The sequence below is a fragment of the Sparus aurata genome, chromosome 24 (genome assembly GCF_900880675.1).
Source record: "Sparus aurata chromosome 24, fSpaAur1.1, whole genome shotgun sequence".
NCBI lineage: Eukaryota > Metazoa > Chordata > Actinopteri > Spariformes > Sparidae > Sparus > Sparus aurata.
In genome coordinates this window covers 21795182-21814767 of record NC_044210.1, presented here as the reverse complement: position 1 = coordinate 21814767, position 19586 = coordinate 21795182, and the positions used below count along the sequence as shown (strand labels likewise).

The window sequence follows — 19586 nt, the reverse complement described above, 5'->3', positions numbered from 1 at the left end:
TAAACTGCTCAGAAGCAACAAACACGTTAAACTTAAATATCTCAGTAACAACAAACAGTGTTTATGAGACAAGGTATTAAATGTGTTTGTGTTACAGCCACATGTCGGTTCTGGTTCTGTGTGCTGAACACTGGACTGAGTGTGTCGGTTCTGGTTCTGTGTGCTGAACACTGGACTGACTGTGTCGGTTCTGGTTCTGTGTGCTGAACACTGGACTGAGTGTGTCGGTTCTGGTTCTGAGTGATAAACACTGGACTGACTGTGTGTCGGTTCTGGTTCTGTGTGCTGAACACTGGACTGACTGTGTGTCGGTTCTGGTTCTGTGTGCTGAACACTGGACTGAGTGTGTCGGTTCTGGTTCTGAGTGATAAACACTGGACTGACTGTGTGTCGGTTCTGGTTCTGTGTGCTGAACACTGGACTGACTGTGTGTCGGTTCTGGTTCTGTGTGCTGAACACTGGACTGAGTGTGTGTTGGGATGTGTGACTGTGTAACGTTGTTATTTGACCTCCTGACCGTCTCTGATCATCATGGTGTGATGATGCGTTTCCTGTTGCCTCAGAGTCCCTTTAAGGTCAATATGTGTGTGTGTGTGTGTGTGTGCGTGCGTGCGTGTGTGTGTGTGTGTGTGTGTGTGTGTGTCTGCGCGTGTGTGTCACTGTGTTCTTGTCTGTGCACGTTTTACTGGATTGAAATAATAAAAACACAAAGATCATTTCTCAGACTCGAGCCTGTTTATGTGCGGTGTGAGGACGGTTGTTAAATGTAGTGATGTCGTGTGTGTTTTGTGTTTCTGGAACAGTTCTTGTGTGTTCCGGGATGTTCTGGGTTCTCTGGCGCCGAGGAGCCTGGACTGTTTGTTGTGTTCTTGTCTGTGATTCTGACTGTTTCTGTTTGGATCATTAACACAGTTCTATTCCATCACAAACACACTGTGAGCTACACACTGCACACACACAAAATGTGAACTTGTTTGAGGACGCCCAATCCCATCATGCACCTGTGTACACACACACACACACACACAGTTAATCTGGCCTATTAGCGAGCAGTCATTTGTCTCTGTTTCAGGATATCTGATGGGATTACCTCTCAGCTCGGTCTGCTCTGTGTGTTTCCGTCTTTTTGTTCTTGTCTGAAGATGTTTCTGATTCTGGAAACACTGAAAGGTTCTGTTCTGATCTCTGACTTCTGCTCCCTGGAGGTGAGTTAAACACATGGGGAGACTCCGGCTGTGCTGTTCACTCAGCGCTCTGACTCTGGGAGTTGTGCAGTTTAAAGCCAGAGTGAACGTTGGATGATGGTCGTATAACAAACGTGGACAAAATGGACACAGCGCCGCGTGGATCATGAAAATGGAATGAAAACAGGAAGAGAAAATGGAGTGAAGGATGAGAACAACAGCGAGCTGAAGAAACAGATGAACAGAAGCGAGAAGAGAAGTGGACGCCGACAGGAAGGAGTCCTGACAGAGGGAGAGACAGACCAGTGAAGGTGTGATGAGGCATGACACAGGTGTCCTCTTCACCTGGACCACACACACACACACACACACACACACACACGCCCGGTTAGCTTTAGCCTCAGTCTGTTGGCATTATATAAAACATGTTGTGCATATTTAAAACTGTTTTAAACTAATTATATTCAGTGGATACATTAAAACATCATGGAGATAACGTTAGCTTCATTAGCTAGCTAGGTAGCCACAGTGACATCATCAGAAACAGAGAGGGGGCGTGGCTTGGTGGTGTAGTGGAGAGAGTGTTTCCGTCCCTTCTGAGGAGGTTAAGGAGCAAATTACTATGATTGAGATGAACTAAATCTAGAGATTAATGGACCGGTGCTGTGACGTGAGTGGATTAGCTTTCAAACCTGTTTGGACCCGGGCCAGCACCAGGTGTTCATTCCAACTGTCCTGCTGAGAGGCCTTCAGGTAAATCTGATCAGCCGGATGCACAGGATGTTGACGGTGAAGTGGGTCAAATTCAATCCGTCCAGTTTCATTCCATCAGAATCAGACCCGCTCTGCTCAGAACCGGTTCTTGGTTGAACTGTTCCTTTAAATCCTTCCACAGTAAATTACATAAGTCTGTTCAACTCTCTCCACCAATCAGGTCACAGATCAGTTGGCCGTTGCCGCTGTCGTAACCATGGACGATGACCGTGGCAAGCTGGAGAACGGCGACTGCGAGCAGGTGCGGCAGGCCAGTGACATCACCTTCAGCGCAAACATAAGCCCCGCCCCCGGCCTGAGGAGGAAGCAGCTGATGTGGCAAAACGCTGTCAGAAACATCATCGACCAGCACAACCTGTACTCGCTGAGGCTCGCCGGGGGCCTGGAGAGAGGGCGGCACCACATCATCGTCACCGACGCCTACATCGCTGACATCAACAGGTAGGAACAGTGATGTCATGGACAGGCAGGAACAGTGATGTCGTGGACAGGCAGGAGCAGTGATGTCATGGACAGGCAGGAACAGTGATGTCATGGACAGGCAGGAACAGTGATGTCATGGACAGGCAGGAGCAGTGATGTCGTGGACAGGCAGGAGCAGTGATGTCGTGGACAGGCAGGAACAGTGATGTCGTGGACAGGCAGGAGCAGTGATGTCATGGACAGGCAGGAACAGTGATGTCATGGACAGGCAGGAGCAGTGATGTCGTGGACAGGCAGGAACAGTGATGTCGTGGACAGGCAGGAGCAGTGATGTCATGGACAGGCAGGAACAGTGATGTCATGGACAGGCAGGAGCAGTGATGTCATGGACAGGCAGGAACAGTGATGTCATGGACAGGCAGGAGCAGTGATGTCGTGGACTGGCAGGAACAGTGATGTCGTGGACAGGCAGGAACAGTGATGTCATCAACAAGCAGGAACAGTGATGTCATGGACAGGCAGGAACAGTGATGTCGTGGACAGGCAGGAACAGTGATGTCGTGGACAGGCAGGAACAGTGATGTCATCAACAAGCAGGAACAGTGATGTCGTGGACAGGCAGGAACAGTGATGTCATCAACAAGCAGGAACAGTGATGTCGTGGACAGGCAGGAACAGTGATGTCGTGGACAGGCAGGAACAGTGATGTCATCAACAAGCAGGAACAGTGATGTCGTGGACAGGCAGGAACAGTGATGTCATGGACAGGCAGGAACAGTGATGTCGTGGACAGGCAGGAACAGTGATGTCGTGGACAGGCAGGAACAGTGATGTCGTGGACAGGCAGGAACAGTGATGTCGTGGACAGGCAGGAACAGTGATGTCGTGGACAGGCAGGAACAGTGATGTCATGGACAGGCAGGAACAGTGATGTCATGGACAGGCAGGAGCAGTGATGTCATGGACAGGCAGGAGCAGTGATGTCGTGGACCAGGCAGGAGCAGTGATGTCATGGACAGGCAGGAGCAGTGATGTCATGGACAGGCAGGAACAGTGATGTCATCAACAAGCAGGAACAGTGATGTCGTGGACAGGCAGGAACAGTGATGTCATGGACAGGCAGGAACAGTGATGTCATGGACAGGTAGGAGCAGTGATGTCATGGACAGGCAGGAACAGTGATGTCGTGGACAGGTAGGAGCAGTGATGTCATGGACAGGCAGGAACAGTGATGTCGTGGACAGGCAGGAACAGTGATGTCGTGGACAGGCAGGAACAGTGATGTCATGGACAGGCAGGAGCAGTGATGTCATGGACAGGCAGGAGCAGTGATGTCATGGACAGGCAGGAGCAGTGATGTCGTGGACAGGCAGGAACAGTGATGTCGTGGACAGGCAGGAACAGTGATGTCATCAACAAGCAGGAACAGTGATGTCATGGACAGGCAGGAACAGTGATGTCATGGACAGGCAGGAGCAGTGATGTCATGGACAGGCAGGAACAGTGATGTCATGGACAGGCAGGAACAGTGATGTCATGGACAGGCAGGAGCAGTGCTGTCATGGACAGGCAGGAACAGTGATGTCATGGACAGGCAGGAGCAGTGATGTCATGGACAGGCAGGAACAGTGATGTCATGGACAGGCAGGAGCAGTGATGTCATGGACAGGCAGGAGCAGTGATGTCATGGACAGGCAGGAACAGTGATGTCATGGACAGGCAGGAACAGTGATGTCATGGACAGGCAGGAACAGTGATGTCATGGACAGGCAGGAGCAGTGATGTCATGGACAGGCAGGAGCAGTGATGTCATGGACAGGCAGGAGCAGTGATGTCGTGGACAGGCAGGAACAGTGATGTCGTGGACAGGCAGGAACAGTGATGTCGTGGACAGGTAGGAGCAGTGATGTCGTGGACAGGCAGGAACAGTGATGTCGTGGACAGGCAGGAACAGTGATGTCATGGACAGGCAAGAGCAGTGATGTCGTGGACAGGTAGGAGCAGTGATGTCATGGACAGGCAGGAACAGTGATGTCATGGACAGGCAAGAGCAGTGATGTCGTGGACAGGCAGGAACAGTGATGTCATGGACAGGCAAGAGCAGTGATGTCGTGGACAGGCAGGAGCAGTGATGTCATGGACAGGCAGGAACAGTGATGTCATGGACAGGCAGGAACAGTGATGTCATGGACAGGCAGGAGCAGTGATGTCGTGGACAGGCAGGAGCAGTGATGTCGTGGACAGGCAGGAACAGTGATGTCGTGGACAGGCAGGAGCAGTGATGTCATGGACAGGCAGGAACAGTGATGTCATGGACAGGCAGGAGCAGTGATGTCGTGGACAGGCAGGAACAGTGATGTCGTGGACAGGCAGGAGCAGTGATGTCATGGACAGGCAGGAACAGTGATGTCATGGACAGGCAGGAGCAGTGATGTCATGGACAGGCAGGAACAGTGATGTCATGGACAGGCAGGAGCAGTGATGTCGTGGACTGGCAGGAACAGTGATGTCGTGGACAGGCAGGAACAGTGATGTCATCAACAAGCAGGAACAGTGATGTCATGGACAGGCAGGAACAGTGATGTCGTGGACAGGCAGGAACAGTGATGTCGTGGACAGGCAGGAACAGTGATGTCATCAACAAGCAGGAACAGTGATGTCGTGGACAGGCAGGAACAGTGATGTCATCAACAAGCAGGAACAGTGATGTCGTGGACAGGCAGGAACAGTGATGTCGTGGACAGGCAGGAACAGTGATGTCATCAACAAGCAGGAACAGTGATGTCGTGGACAGGCAGGAACAGTGATGTCATGGACAGGCAGGAACAGTGATGTCGTGGACAGGCAGGAACAGTGATGTCGTGGACAGGCAGGAACAGTGATGTCGTGGACAGGCAGGAACAGTGATGTCGTGGACAGGCAGGAACAGTGATGTCGTGGACAGGCAGGAACAGTGATGTCATGGACAGGCAGGAACAGTGATGTCATGGACAGGCAGGAGCAGTGATGTCATGGACAGGCAGGAGCAGTGATGTCGTGGACAGGCAGGAGCAGTGATGTCATGGACAGGCAGGAGCAGTGATGTCATGGACAGGCAGGAACAGTGATGTCATCAACAAGCAGGAACAGTGATGTCGTGGACAGGCAGGAACAGTGATGTCATGGACAGGCAGGAACAGTGATGTCATGGACAGGTAGGAGCAGTGATGTCATGGACAGGCAGGAACAGTGATGTCGTGGACAGGTAGGAGCAGTGATGTCATGGACAGGCAGGAACAGTGATGTCGTGGACAGGCAGGAACAGTGATGTCGTGGACAGGCAGGAACAGTGATGTCATGGACAGGCAGGAGCAGTGATGTCATGGACAGGCAGGAGCAGTGATGTCATGGACAGGCAGGAGCAGTGATGTCGTGGACAGGCAGGAACAGTGATGTCGTGGACAGGCAGGAACAGTGATGTCATCAACAAGCAGGAACAGTGATGTCATGGACAGGCAGGAACAGTGATGTCATGGACAGGCAGGAGCAGTGATGTCATGGACAGGCAGGAACAGTGATGTCATGGACAGGCAGGAACAGTGATGTCATGGACAGGCAGGAGCAGTGCTGTCATGGACAGGCAGGAACAGTGATGTCATGGACAGGCAGGAGCAGTGATGTCATGGACAGGCAGGAACAGTGATGTCATGGACAGGCAGGAGCAGTGATGTCATGGACAGGCAGGAGCAGTGATGTCATGGACAGGCAGGAACAGTGATGTCATGGACAGGCAGGAACAGTGATGTCATGGACAGGCAGGAGCAGTGATGTCGTGGACAGGCAGGAGCAGTGATGTCATGGACAGGTAGAAACAGTGATGTCATGGACAGGCAGGAGCAGTGATGTCGTGGACAGGCAGGAACAGTGATGTCGTGGACAGGCAGGAACAGTGATGTCGTGGACAGGTAGGAGCAGTGATGTCGTGGACATGTAGGAGCAGTGATGTCATGGACAGGCAGGAACAGTGATGTCATGGACAGGCAAGAGCAGTGATGTCGTGGACAGGTAGGAGCAGTGATGTCATGGACAGGCAGGAACAGTGATGTCATGGACAGGCAAGAGCAGTGATGTCGTGGACAGGCAGGAACAGTGATGTCATGGACAGGCAAGAGCAGTGATGTCGTGGACAGGCAGGAACAGTGATGTCATCGACAGGTAGGAACAGTGATGTCATCGACAGGTAGGAACAGTGATGTCACACACGTTTGTTATCTGTGTCGTCTTGCAGGCAGATTCGCAATAAGGCAACTCGTGGAACGTTGTGGCAGAAGCGCCGCTCGTCGGCCGCTCGCATCCACCCGTCACTGCCCCAGATCAGCGCCGCCACAAAACCCAAACATGACTCACAAGGCGACGCCGACTTCTTTGTATCCCGGGGGTCGACTGTGAGAGGCGTCTTCATCCCCGCACTGCAACACACATTCAAGTACACACACACACACACGCACACACACACACTCGGCTTGTTAGCTTGTTGTGTTCTCTGTCAACACACTCACTCACACGTTTACACTGTCACAACATATAAAATAAAACTAATTAAAATATGAATAATAATATGATATCAATCACTCAGGTCTCCGGACTTGGAGCAGCTGTACCAGCGGTTCTCGTCGGGTCAGAGAAGAACCTCGCTGGTCGTCACCAACGTGATCGACATCCTGACCCGACTCCTCATCTTACTGCTGACATGGCCGCCGGGCTGGTGGGGCGTGGCCTGTGATTGGCTGGCCGGCATGTCCGTCATCATGTGGACGGGGATTTGTGTGCTGGCACTGACCAGGAAGGAAGTGATGTCATCGCCCCAGTGGCTGAGGTATGATGGGAAATTTATTACATTTGATCTGTTTGTCTGCCTGTCTCTCTCTGGTACCTGTCTGTCTGTCTCTGGTACCTGTCTGTCTCAAGTACCTGTCTGTCTGTCTGTCTCTGGTACCTGTCTGTCTCAAGTACCTGTCTGTCTGTCTGTCTCTGGTACCTGTCTGTCTCAAGTACCTGTCTGTCTGTCTGTCTCAGGTACCTGTCTGTGGCCAGCTGGCTGTCTCAGACGCTGCAGGTGTTGGTGGGCGTGTTCACCTGGGCGGAGAGCGATCACTCCCGGTACGTCTTCTTCTCCCTGTTCTCCACCTACACCTTGCTGCCCCTCCCCCTCCTCTGGTCCATCGTTGCCGGGGCGACCACCTCCACCCTGCACCTGCTGCTGGACATCAGCCGTCACTACAGCGACCACACCTGCATCAGAAAGGTAGGAGCCGGTCCTGAAGACACCTCCGCCTGAGTGTTCGTGTCGTCATGGTAACTGTGTGTGTTGCACCTGTGCAGGTGCTGTCCAAGGCCCTGCTGTACCTGGCTGTCAACACTGCCGGGCTCTTCATCCACTACCTGTCAGACCGGACCCAGAGACAGGCCTTCCTGGAGACCCGGCGCTGTATTGAGGGGAGGGTCAGACTGGAGAGGGAGAACCACAGACAGGTAGAGAACCGCAGACAGGTAGAGAACCGTGGACAGGTAGGGAACCACAGACAGGTAGAGAACCGCAGACAGGTAGAGAACCACAGACAGGTAGAGAACCGCAGACTGGTAGAGAACCACAGACAGGCAGAGAACCGCAGACAGGTAGAGAACCGCAGACTGGTAGAGAACCGCAGACAGGCAGAGAACCGTGGACAGGTAGGGAACCACAGACAGGTAGAGAACCGCAGACAGGTAGAGAACCACAGACAGGTAGAGAACCGCAGACTGGTAGAGAACCACAGACAGGCAGAGAACCGCAGACAGGTAGAGAACCGCAGACTGGTAGAGAACCGCAGACAGGTAGAGAACCGCAGACAGGTAGAGAACCGCAGACTGGTAGAGAACCGCAGACAGGCAGAGAACCGCAGACAGGCAGAGAACCGCAGACAGGTAGAGAGCCGCAGACTGGTAGAGAACCGCAGACAGGCAGAGAACCGCAGACAGGTAGAGAACCGTGGACAGGTAGGGAACCACAGACAGGTAGAGAACCGCAGACAGGTAGAGAACCACAGACAGGTAGAGAACCGCAGACTGGTAGAGAACCACAGACAGGCAGAGAACCGCAGACAGGTAGAGAACCGCAGACTGGTAGAGAACCGCAGACAGGTAGAGAACCGCAGACAGGTAGAGAACCGCAGACTGGTAGAGAACCGCAGACAGGCAGAGAACCGCAGACAGGCAGAGAACCGCAGACAGGTAGAGAACCGCAGACTGGTAGAGAACCGCAGACAGGTAGAGAACCGCAGACTGGTAGAGAACCGCAGACAGGCAGAGAACCGCAGACAGGCAGAGAACCGCAGACAGGTAGAGAGCCGCAGACTGGTAGAGAACCGCAGACAGGCAGAGAACCGCAGACAGGCAGAGAACCGCAGACAGGTAGAGAACCCAGACAAGTAGAGAACCACAGACAGGTAGAGAACCGCAGACAAGTAGAGAACACAGACAGGTAGAGAACCGCAGACAGGTAGAGAACACAGACAGGTAGAGACATTATTGTATAATCCAGATGTTATTAAATAATCCAGATGTTGTTGTGTAATCCAGATGTTGTTGTGTAATCCAGATGTTATAATATAATCCAGATGTTGTTGTGTAGTCCAGATGTTGTTGTGTAATCCAGATGTTATAATATAATCCAGATGTTGTTGTGTAGTCCAGATGTTATTATATAATCCAGAAGTTATTGTGTAGTCCAGATGTTATTATATAATCCAGATGTTGTTGTATAATCCAGAAGTTATTGTGTAGTCCAGATGTTATTATACAATCCAGATGTTGTTGTATAATCCAGAAGTTATTGTATAATCCAGATCTTGTTGTGTAATCCAGACGTTATCGTGTAATCCAGACGTTATCGTGTAATCCAGACGTTATTGTGTAATCCAGACTTTATCGTGTAATCCAGACGTTATTGTATAATCCAGACGTTATTGTGTTATCCTGACGTTATTGTATAATCCAGACGTTATTGTGTTATCCTGACGTTATTGTATAATCCAGACGTTATTGTGTAATCCAGACGTTATTGTATAATCCAGACGTTATTGTGTTATCCTGACGTTATTGTATAATCCAGATGTTATTGTGTAATCCAGACGTTATTGTATAATCCAGACGTTATTGTGTAATCCAGACGTTATTGTATAATCCAGACGTTATTGTGTTATCCTGACGTTATTGTATAATCCAGACGTTATTGTGTTATCCTGACGTTATTGTATAATCCAGACGTTATTGTGTTATCCTGACGTTATTGTATAATCCAGACATTATTGCGTAATCCAGACGTTATTGTATAATCCAGATGTTATTGCATAATCCAGACGTTTTTGTATAATCCAGATGTTATTGCGTAATCCAGACGTTATTGTATAATCCAGATGTTGCCTCCAGGAGCGTCTGGTGATGTCCATCCTGCCTCGTTTCTTGGTCCTGGAGATGATCGCTGACATGGCCCCCATAGATGAATATCTGCTGCCTCAGCAGTTCCAGAAGATCTACATCCACCAATACAAAGATGTCAGGTATCAAACACGCAGTTTAAATTCGATCGTGGAGTTTAAACTAAGTTTTTAATCCAAATTACCGAGGATAGAACCCTGAGGAACCCCACGAGTAGATTATTAAAAATTTCAGTGACATGAACACACGGCTCAGATGTTTTATGTGTTTTACTGCAGTACAGTTCTCAGTAACAGTGTAGAAATACTCAAGTACAAGTGCATTCCTGCATTTTAAATTGTATTCAAGTAAGAATACAAAAGTATAAGCATGAAAATGTACAAATAAAAGTACTCATAAAGCAGAGTAACTGTTCATTACTTTGAAGTTGTAGCTAGTTCTAATAATTTACTTCCTGCTGAGTTGTTTAATTTTTTAATCGGACATCTGAACGTATTAGTTGAATTATAGTTTGTATATTTATACAAATCCGTAAAGTAGTTTTATAGTGTAAAGTCTCACCGGAGATGTCTTGAAGTACAAAGCATCTGAAAGTGGAAATATTGAAGTACTTTCTAACTTTTGTTTAATGAATTCTGTGTGTTTGTTTCTAATTGTTTTAATGAAGTGACTGGTTGTTTTATTTCAGCCACACGTTTCTAACCTCTGTCTCTTCTCAGCATCCTGTTCGCTGACATCATCGGCTTCACGTCTCTGTCGTTGATCCTTTCGGCTCAAGAACTCGTTAAAACGCTCAACGAACTCTTTGGGCGCTTCGACAGGCTGGCTGAGGTTGTATCACCACGGCAACCACACAAGATTCACTAACACATTTTGACTTAATTCGTTGGTTTTATGTGCAGTTTGAAAGTTCTTCCATGTTCTGCCTTCGTCACAGTTTTCATTTTAAAATTCTGATTTAAATTTCGTCTTTGACAGAAAATGTTTTTTTTTTTTTACTGTAATGTTTTAATTAAAGCTTCTTTGTTTTGATGTGAAAGTTTTATTGAGATTTTAGATTTTTATTTAACATTTTTTTGTTTATTTCAATTTCCCTGAGAAAAAAAAGATTGATGGAGGAACCAACAAAAATAATAAATCAATAGAAAATAATGATAAAAAGCAACCCGCAGGGTACGGAAGCTGAGAGCAGACATGTTTGTACTTAGATTTTTTTAATGCTTTGACCCAAAACAAGATATTGACAAATGAGATGTTATTAATGAACAGTGAAAGAAAACAGGAGAGTAACTTTTGTTTTGATTTATTTATTATTTTAATATGTCATGTTTTGTTTTCACTTGAAGTTAATTATCATTACTGAACATTACTGATGTCTGACTGACAGCAGTGTGTGTGTGTGTGTGTGTGTGTGTGGACAGGAGCACCAGTGTTTGCGTATTAAGATCCTGGGTGACTGTTATTACTGCGTCTCTGGCGTGCCGGAGCCTCAGCGAGGTCACGCCCGCTGCTGCGTGGAGATGGGCCTCAGCATGATTAACACCATCCGGTACAACTCGCTAACACACACTCTGGCTGTCACCACGCAGACTTTGCAGAGACACTCACATGCCGTCCTGTTTCAGTTACGTCCGTCGGGAGCTGCAGCAGGAGGTGGACATGAGGATCGGGGTCCACTCTGGTTCGGTTCTTTGTGGTGTTCTGGGTCTTCAGAAGTGGCAGTTTGACATCTGGAGCTGGGACGTCGACATCGCCAACAGCCTGGAGGCTGCAGGGGTGCCGGGGTCAGACACTTGCTTTCACTGATACGATGCAAACATTAACTTAGATCTGACCTCAGACCAGGAGGAGCTGGAGCAGCATAATGATGTCATTCAGTCTTTACCAAAATATTCTCATGTTATAAAAATGTGTTAACTCTCCAAAAAAATCTACTAAAAATACTGATTTCATCTGTTTACAAAGACTTGACTACTTTTAAACAAAATGTACTGATTGCACAACAATTGTCTTCACGTAACAAAGAAATATTGTAAATATAAAATCAACCTCAATTAACATAAAATTGCTTATTTGTCAAAAAAGTCATCAGTAATTGTCTTGGCGTCAGGCGGATTCATATCTCGCAGACGACTCTCCAGTGTCTGGGTGGGATCTATGAGACGGAGGCGGGGCATGGCCAGGAACGCAGCGAGTTTCTCCGGAAACACAACATCGACACGTTTCTGATACGCCCGGCCCAACAAGAGGAGGCGGAGCCACCAAGAGCGAGACGTCCGAGCTACGACGAGATGACGACCTGGAGCGCCGAGCTGCCGTTCGGAGACATCCTGGGAATGAACTTTGTGAGGATGATAGCAACATTCAGAGAGTTTTACTGAGGAGTGTTTCAGTTCTGACCCTTTTTTGTCCCTTGTGGTGCTCCGTAGATCCTCGCCACCTTCACCAATGGCTCTTTAACCCAGCTGCCCAATCAGATTGCAGCACAGCGGTCGGGATCACGTGAAGTCAATAAGAGGATCTGTCAGGCCATGGAGGTTCGGAGCAGTGAGCGAATGAGGAAGGAGCACATCACGACTTTCACTCAGGTGTTCAAGGACTCCCACATGGAGGGAAAGGTAATAACTTCACTTCCTGTAGGGGGCGGGGCTCTTATTGAGGCGATCGAGGTTAATCGTCTTCTCTCCGTCTCGCAGTACTCCCAGATGAGAGACGAACTCTTCAAGTCCAACATGGTTTGTTCCTTCATCATGCTGCTGCTGCTGATGGCTGTCCAGGTGTTAATCCCCGCCCCACGGTACACCTGTCATCTACCTGTCTATCTACCTGTCTATCTACCCGTCTGTCTACCTGGCACTATAATATATACCTAATAACTGTTGTGTCTCTGATGTGTTGCTCAGGTTTTTTCCGATGGTGGCTCAGTTCCTGGTTGGCGGCAGCATTTACTTCCTGCTCCTGCTGCTGACTCTGGGGGAGGAGTTTAAGAGTTGCCCCGCCCCCCTGCAGTCCCTCTGCTGCTGGGTTCACGAAACCAAGTGCGCCCGCACACTGCTAACACTCACCGCCATCACTGTCAACTTCGGAGTCGCCTCCTCAGACATCGTGAGTCTGATTCAGTTGTATTGTTTGTTCTGTTGATAAACTTCCTCTTATAATAATGACCAACACTGACAACAAACTAACCTGACTGACACCAATGGAGAGACGAAGGTAACGAGCAAAGAAGAAACCAAACTGTGCTGGTTCAAAGCAACACAACACAAATGCCCCAAAACAGAAGCTGACAAATAGAAGACAAACAGTGTCAAAGTGAAAGTTTTGAGGCAACATGCTGTAAAGTTGCCTGTTAAGTTAGCAACTCTTTAAAAGTTGTGCTTCAAATCATCAGTAAACTTTCTCACTTCCTTTCTTGCGTCCTTGTTTCCTTGTTTCCCTCCAGCTGTGGTGTGATTCGTCAGAGATTCACATCAACAACAGTGACTCCCTGCTGGCTCCGCCCACCTCTACCTGGGCTGACATCAACATCTGCAAACATCCAGAGGTGAGCGTCAACACACAAACGATACGTCAACTTATCAACCTTATCATATCTCTTCTATACATCTATTACGATACACGATTGTTAATGAACAACTGTCCCTGTTTACAGTACATGGTGCTGAGCGGTGTGGTTGCCATGGTTACCTGTGCGGTGTTCCTCAGGTTAAGTTGCGTGTTGAAGCTCGCCGTCCTCCTGCTGGCCGCCGCCCTCTACACCTACCTCATAGAGACACAGAGGTGACCTCATAGAGACACATAATGACCTCATAGAGACACTGAGGTGACCTCATAGAGACACATAATGACCTCATAGAGACACACGATGACCTCACAGAGACACACGATGACCTCACAGAGACACACGATGACCTCACAGAGACACACGATGACCTCACAGAGACACACGATGACCTCACAGAGACACACGATGACCTCATAGAGACACATAATGACCTCATAGAGACACACGATGACCTCACAGAGACACACGATGACCTCACAGAGACACACGATGACCTCACAGAGACACACGATGACCTCATAGAGACACACGATGACCTCATAGAGACACAAAGGTGACCTCATAGAGACACACGATGACCTCATAGAGACACTGAGGTGACCTCATAGAGACACATAATGACCTCATAGAGACACATAATGACCTCACATAGACACACGATGACCTCACAGAGACACACGATGACCTCACAGAGACACACGATGACCTCATAGAGACACATAATGACCTCATAGAGACACACGATGACCTCATAGAGACACACGATGACCTCATAGAGACACACGATGACCTCATAGAGACACAAAGGTGACCTCATAGAGACACACGATGACCTCATAGAGACACTGAGGTGACCTCATAGAGACACATAATGACCTCATAGAGACACATAATGACCTCATAGAGACACATAATGACCTCACATAGACACACGATGACCTCACAGAGACACACGATGACCTCACAGAGACACACGATGACCTCATAGAGACACATAATGACCTCATAGAGACACACGATGACCTCATAGAGACACACGATGACCTCACAGAGACACACGATGACCTCATAGAGACACACGATGACCTCATAGAGACACTGAGGTGACCTCATAGAGACACACGATGACCTCATAGAGACACTGAGGTGACCTCATAGAGACACATAATGACCTCATAGAGACACATAATGACCTCACAGAGACACATGATGACCTCATAGAGAAATATCCATAGTTATTTATTATATCCATATTCTTTATTAAACGACGTTGTGTCCATCAGGTCTCACCCCCTGTGCAGGAAGGGTGTGTGTGCTGTTCTCATGGTGATGTTTGTGGTCGCTGTCCTCTACAACAGCAGACAGGTGAGTTCTACCTGAGCTCTGTAAATTGATCCGTTATTGACCTTTAAAACAAACAGACATTTTGTTATCCTGATCCTCTGTGTTTTTTTTCATTGGTAGATGGAGGCGACGGCGCGGCTCGACTTCCTGTGGCGTCTCCAGGCGAGGAAGGAGGTGGAGGACATGAAGGAGCTGAGGGAGCACAACGAGTGTCTGCTGCTCAACATCCTGCCAGCTCACGTCGCCCATCACTTCCTGGAGAGAGACCGCAGTGATGAGGTACCTGCCACCTGTAGCCAGGTGTGTGTGTCGCTCACTGTGTGTATCATGGTGTTGACTGTGTGTGTGTATGTGTGTGTGTGTCTGTTTGCAGGAGTTGTACTCGCAGTCCTATGAGCGAGTCGGCGTCCTCTTCGCCTCGCTGCCGGGTTTCACCGCCTTCTACGAGCAGAAGGAGGTCATTCACCAGCCGGTCGAGTGTCTCCGCCTCCTCAACAACATCATCACAGACTTTGATGAGGTCGCACACACACACACACACACACACACACAAACACTCACACACACAATAACACAATAATAACTACATATTTTAGACTCATCGATCAATATATTGACTAATGATTTAAGTTCTCAGATGTAAATAATGTTTGTTGGTGTCAAAGCAACAAGAATTTTCTACACAATTAAAAAATCATATGATTCAATTTTGTGAATGTATTCATTTAATTTATATATCTATTTGTTTGTTTGTTGATTTTTGCTTGACTGCTAGTGAAGGTGATGGTGGGTTTTGGGCGGGTCGGAGGGATGAAGTTGTGCTTCACACTACAGACATCATGCCAACTTTGCATTTGATATGTCATGCTGTTACGTCTGCAAACATTCAATAAACAGATCGGACAAAAAAAAGAAAAAGAAAATCATATGGATGAAAGATGTTTAAAACTCCCCAGAACATGTAATTTATTGTTTTATATATCTGATGTGTTTTTAAAGCTCAGTATGTTTCTGTGTTTACAGTCAGTAACTGAATCATTCCTGTGTGTCTGTGCAGCTGCTGGATGAATGTTTCTTCCAGGAGGTGGAGAAGATAAAAACCATCGGCAGCTCGTACATGGCAGCCTCTGGTCTCTCACCTGACCGACAGGTGAGCAACACAACACCTCAGATCACAGCTGCTACTCTGTAATTGATTATTAATTCATTCATGGAAGTCTTCCAGCAACACACTGGCTGTTGTTCATCTCCTGATCATCAGACTTTTAATTTGAAAGGGTTGAATGTGTAAAGACCTGTCGATGAATTCACAGTAAACAAAACATCCTCACATCACCAAGGATACATCAGCCTGTTTCCTCTCTGCCTTCTCCCATGATGCTTCACTTCTGTCTCCCTCCCTCAGGACTGTGAGGACGGCTGGCATCACCTCAGCGAGCTGGTTCTGTTCGCTCTGGCCATGCAGGAAACACTCAACCACATCAACTCTCACACAGGAAACAGCTTGGCGCTCCGAGTCGGTGCGTAGTGACCTCACAGGAAGTGACTCTTCATTCTTTAACTCAGGCGGCGAATCATCATTCGACATTTTGTTTCCATCATTTAAAACACATTTTCAAATGATTTCCCAACCACGACCTCATGACATCATCTGCAGGTATCGCTCACGGCCCGGTGATCGCAGGCGTGATCGGCGCCACCAAACCTCAGTACGACATCTGGGGTCTGACGGTGAACATGGCGAGCCGGATGGAGAGCACCGGAGTCAGCGGGAGGATCCAGGTGAGGACGCCTCGCTGCAGGTGTGTCTGTAGGTGTGTAACATGGTTATAACTGAACTCCTCCCCCATCAGGTCCCAGAATCCACCAGCTGCATCCTGGTGGAGCGAGGCTTCCTACGGCAGCTCAGAGGGAACATTTATGTCAAAGGCATCAGTGAACGCCACGGGAAGGTGACACACATGTTGATGATGTGTTGGCGTACGTGACACCTGAACTCATCGTTACACATTATTACACTGGGTTGTTGTTTCTCTCCTCAGGTTCGTACGTATTTCGTTGGCAGTCGCGAGGAGCGATCCAGCTTCACGGAGCGCGGCGGTGGGCGGGGCTTCAGTCTGAACAGGAACACACTGGGAGCGGTGGTCTACAGTCTGGTTCAGGCCAGGAAGAGGGAGAAACTGATGGAGGAGAACGGAGGATTCCACCTGGTGGAGGCGTCGTAGAGGACGTGCCGGCTGTCAGACAGGTGTGAACACGAGCTGAACAGAACCCAAACACAGGATCATCGGATCAGAACATCTACCTCTGTGGATCCAAAGTGTTTCTGTTGTGTTCCTGTAGTCGTAAACATCAGAATCGACCTCTGCAGACCCAGAACCTTCAACACGTCCTGATCCGATCACCTGTCGAGGAGGAACCGGCAGACTCCTCCCACAGGGAGAACTTCTGACGGCCCACCTGGAGTCCGTCTGAGTTCACCAGAACCAGAAGAAAAGTACCAGCGGGTGGAGACGTTTCAGAGCGCCGACTGTGTACGATGTTGTTGTTGTTGTCATGTTTTGGATTTTTATGAATTAATAATTCTTGTAGATTGAGATGATTTATCAATTTACTGGAAACAAAAAACAGTTTTTGAATGATAAAGCTGGACTGACTGTTTCCAGGCTGCTGCAGTCTGAAGCTTTCAGAGTGTCGGATGAGTTCTTCACAAAGTGTCACATGTGGATAAAAACTTTTCTCTCTGGGGAGTTTTTTATGTTTATGAAACCTTCAAGGTTTAAAAATGAATTCTAAGTGAAACATTCGACGTGTTGACAACAGATTCTTCTACGCTGGTTAAACTGTAGTTTGTTGCAGTACCGTGATCGGCCACAAGGAGTCCTCACTCTTTATCTGACTGTATTAATACGTCCATGACGGAGAGTAAAGCTCGTAAAAGATAAACGTGTGAAGTCGGCAGACGAACTGTTTCCATGTGATCTGCCTGTTTGGTTTGTGTGTTTCTCTGTTTTATCATCACCACACCTCACTTACAAACAACACAGCACACACTACTGACTCTGCTGATTACAGACTTCTGTATTATGTTGTTATGGGTTGCATTTATAAATAAAGTTTCAGTTAAAGTTGCTTTAAAAGTGTGTGCTCTCCCACTTTGTCTTGCTCTCTGAGCCGTGTGTGTGTGTGTGTGTGAGTGTGTGTGTGTGTGTGTGCGCGTGCGTGTGTGTGTGCGTGTGTGCGTGTGTGTGTGAGTGTGAGTGTGTGTGTGCGCGTGCGTGTGCGAGTGTGTGTGTGCGCGTGCGTGTGTGCGTGTGCGTGCGTGTGTGTGAGTGTGCGTGTGTGTGTGTGTGTGTGAGTGTGTGAGTGTGAGTGTGCGTGTGTGTGTGAGTGTGAGTGTGCGTGTGAGTGTGCGTGTGCGTGTGTTCATCAGCTGTTAAAGGGTTTTATTTTCTCACACTTCTGAAAGAACCCAAACTTCTTTCTAGAACTCCTGAAGAATTTAAATGAAGTGTTAAGAAGTCTAAAGTTCTGTCTGACTTCCTGTAGAACCTCACAGAACCTCACAGAACCTCACTGGACTAGTCACGTCTTCACTTCTTCTTACTTCAACAACGTGACCTTAAGAACCCGACCTGCCCCTGCTGACCCACTCTGACTGACACCAGAACAACGGGCAGATTGTCAGTTCTGCTCCGTGACGCGGCTCGAAATCCATTCACCTCCACACACGCACACACACACACACACGCACACGCACACACGCACACTCACACACACACACACGCACACACACACACACACACACGAGAGTGAGTCGACATAAACTCACACGTTATACAACTTATTGTTTTTATCTGAGTCATCTTACAGTCGTTGTTGTTGTTGTTGTTGTTGTTGTACTCACATCATCATCACGACCTTTATATTCATGTTTAATCACAGTAGCACAAACACACGTCACAGTTTTGTTTTATATTATGATTTCATTTGGATTTTTTCTTTTGTACTGATAACAATATTACATTATATAGTTTATTTTATAGATAATATAAATATCAGAAACATTATTCTCTCTAAAATGTTATATTTTTGTTACAATTTTCTTATTTAATTTTTTTTGAGTTGTCTTCTGGGCCTGGGCCTGGACCTGGGCCTGGGCCTGGACCTGGACCTGGACCTGGACCTGGGCCTGGACCTGGGCCTGGGCCTGGACCTGGGCCTGGACCTGGGCCTGGACCTGGACCTGGGCCTGGGCCTGGGCCTGGGCCTGGACCTGGGCCTGGACCTGGACCTGGACCTGGACCTGGACCTGAACCTGGGCCTGGACCTGGACCTGGGCCTGGACCTGGGCCTGGGCCTGGACCTGGACCTGGGCCTGGGCCTGGGCCTGGGCCTGGACCTGGGCCTGGACCTGGACCTGGACCTGGACCTGGCCTGGACCTGGACCTGGGCCTGGACCTGGGCCTGGACCTGGGCCTGGACCTGGACCTGGGCCTGGTCCTGGACCTGGACCTGGGCCTGGGCCTGGGCCTGGGCCTGGGCCTGGGCCTGGTCCTGGGCCTGGTCCTGGGCCTGGGCCTGGGCCTGGGCCTGGTCCTGGACCTGGGCCTGGGCCTGGACCTGGACCTGGACCTGGGCCTGGGCCTGGGCCTGGACCTGGGCCTGGGCCTGGGCCTGGACCTGGACCCGGGCCTGGGCCTGGGCCTGGACCTGGACCTGGACCTGGGCCTGGGCCTGGGCCTGGACCTGGGCCTGGGCCTGGGCCTGGACCTGGACCCGGGCCTCGGGCCAACATGTGACTGACGCTGCGTCATGTAAACACGGGGGAGCAGCTGAAT

The 19586-nt window shown here is 48.9% G+C and overlaps 1 protein-coding gene across 1 annotated transcript; it reads left to right on the top strand.

The window, feature by feature from the left end:
• Positions 1-927: 927 nt before the first annotated feature.
• Positions 928-17879, top strand: LOC115576603 (adenylate cyclase type 8-like). The gene is made up of 24 exons (XM_030409135.1): positions 928-1495; positions 2119-2399; positions 6649-6846; positions 6997-7236; positions 7437-7665; positions 7743-7892; positions 9828-9958; positions 10556-10667; positions 11258-11385; positions 11462-11620; positions 11947-12181; positions 12266-12454; positions 12533-12633; positions 12740-12941; positions 13279-13380; positions 13489-13616; positions 14685-14766; positions 14866-15024; positions 15119-15265; positions 15803-15895; positions 16151-16265; positions 16403-16527; positions 16599-16697; positions 16788-17879. The coding sequence occupies exons 2-24, from the start codon at positions 2155-2157 to the stop codon at positions 16968-16970; spliced, it is 3552 nt and encodes a 1183-aa protein (XP_030264995.1). The 5' UTR covers positions 928-1495; positions 2119-2154; the 3' UTR covers positions 16971-17879.
• The last annotated feature ends 1707 nt before the right edge of the window (positions 17880-19586 follow it).

Coding starts and splice junctions, on each gene's coding strand:
- LOC115576603 (XM_030409135.1), top strand. CDS start 2,155: ATGGACGATGACCGTGGCAAGCTGGAGAACGGCGACTGCGAGCAGGTG. Junction 7,666..7,742: donor ACCACACCTGCATCAGAAAG/GTAGGAGCCGGT, acceptor GCACCTGTGCAG/GTGCTGTCCAAGGCCCTGCT. Junction 14,767..14,865: donor TCCTCTACAACAGCAGACAG/GTGAGTTCTACC, acceptor TTTCATTGGTAG/ATGGAGGCGACGGCGCGGCT.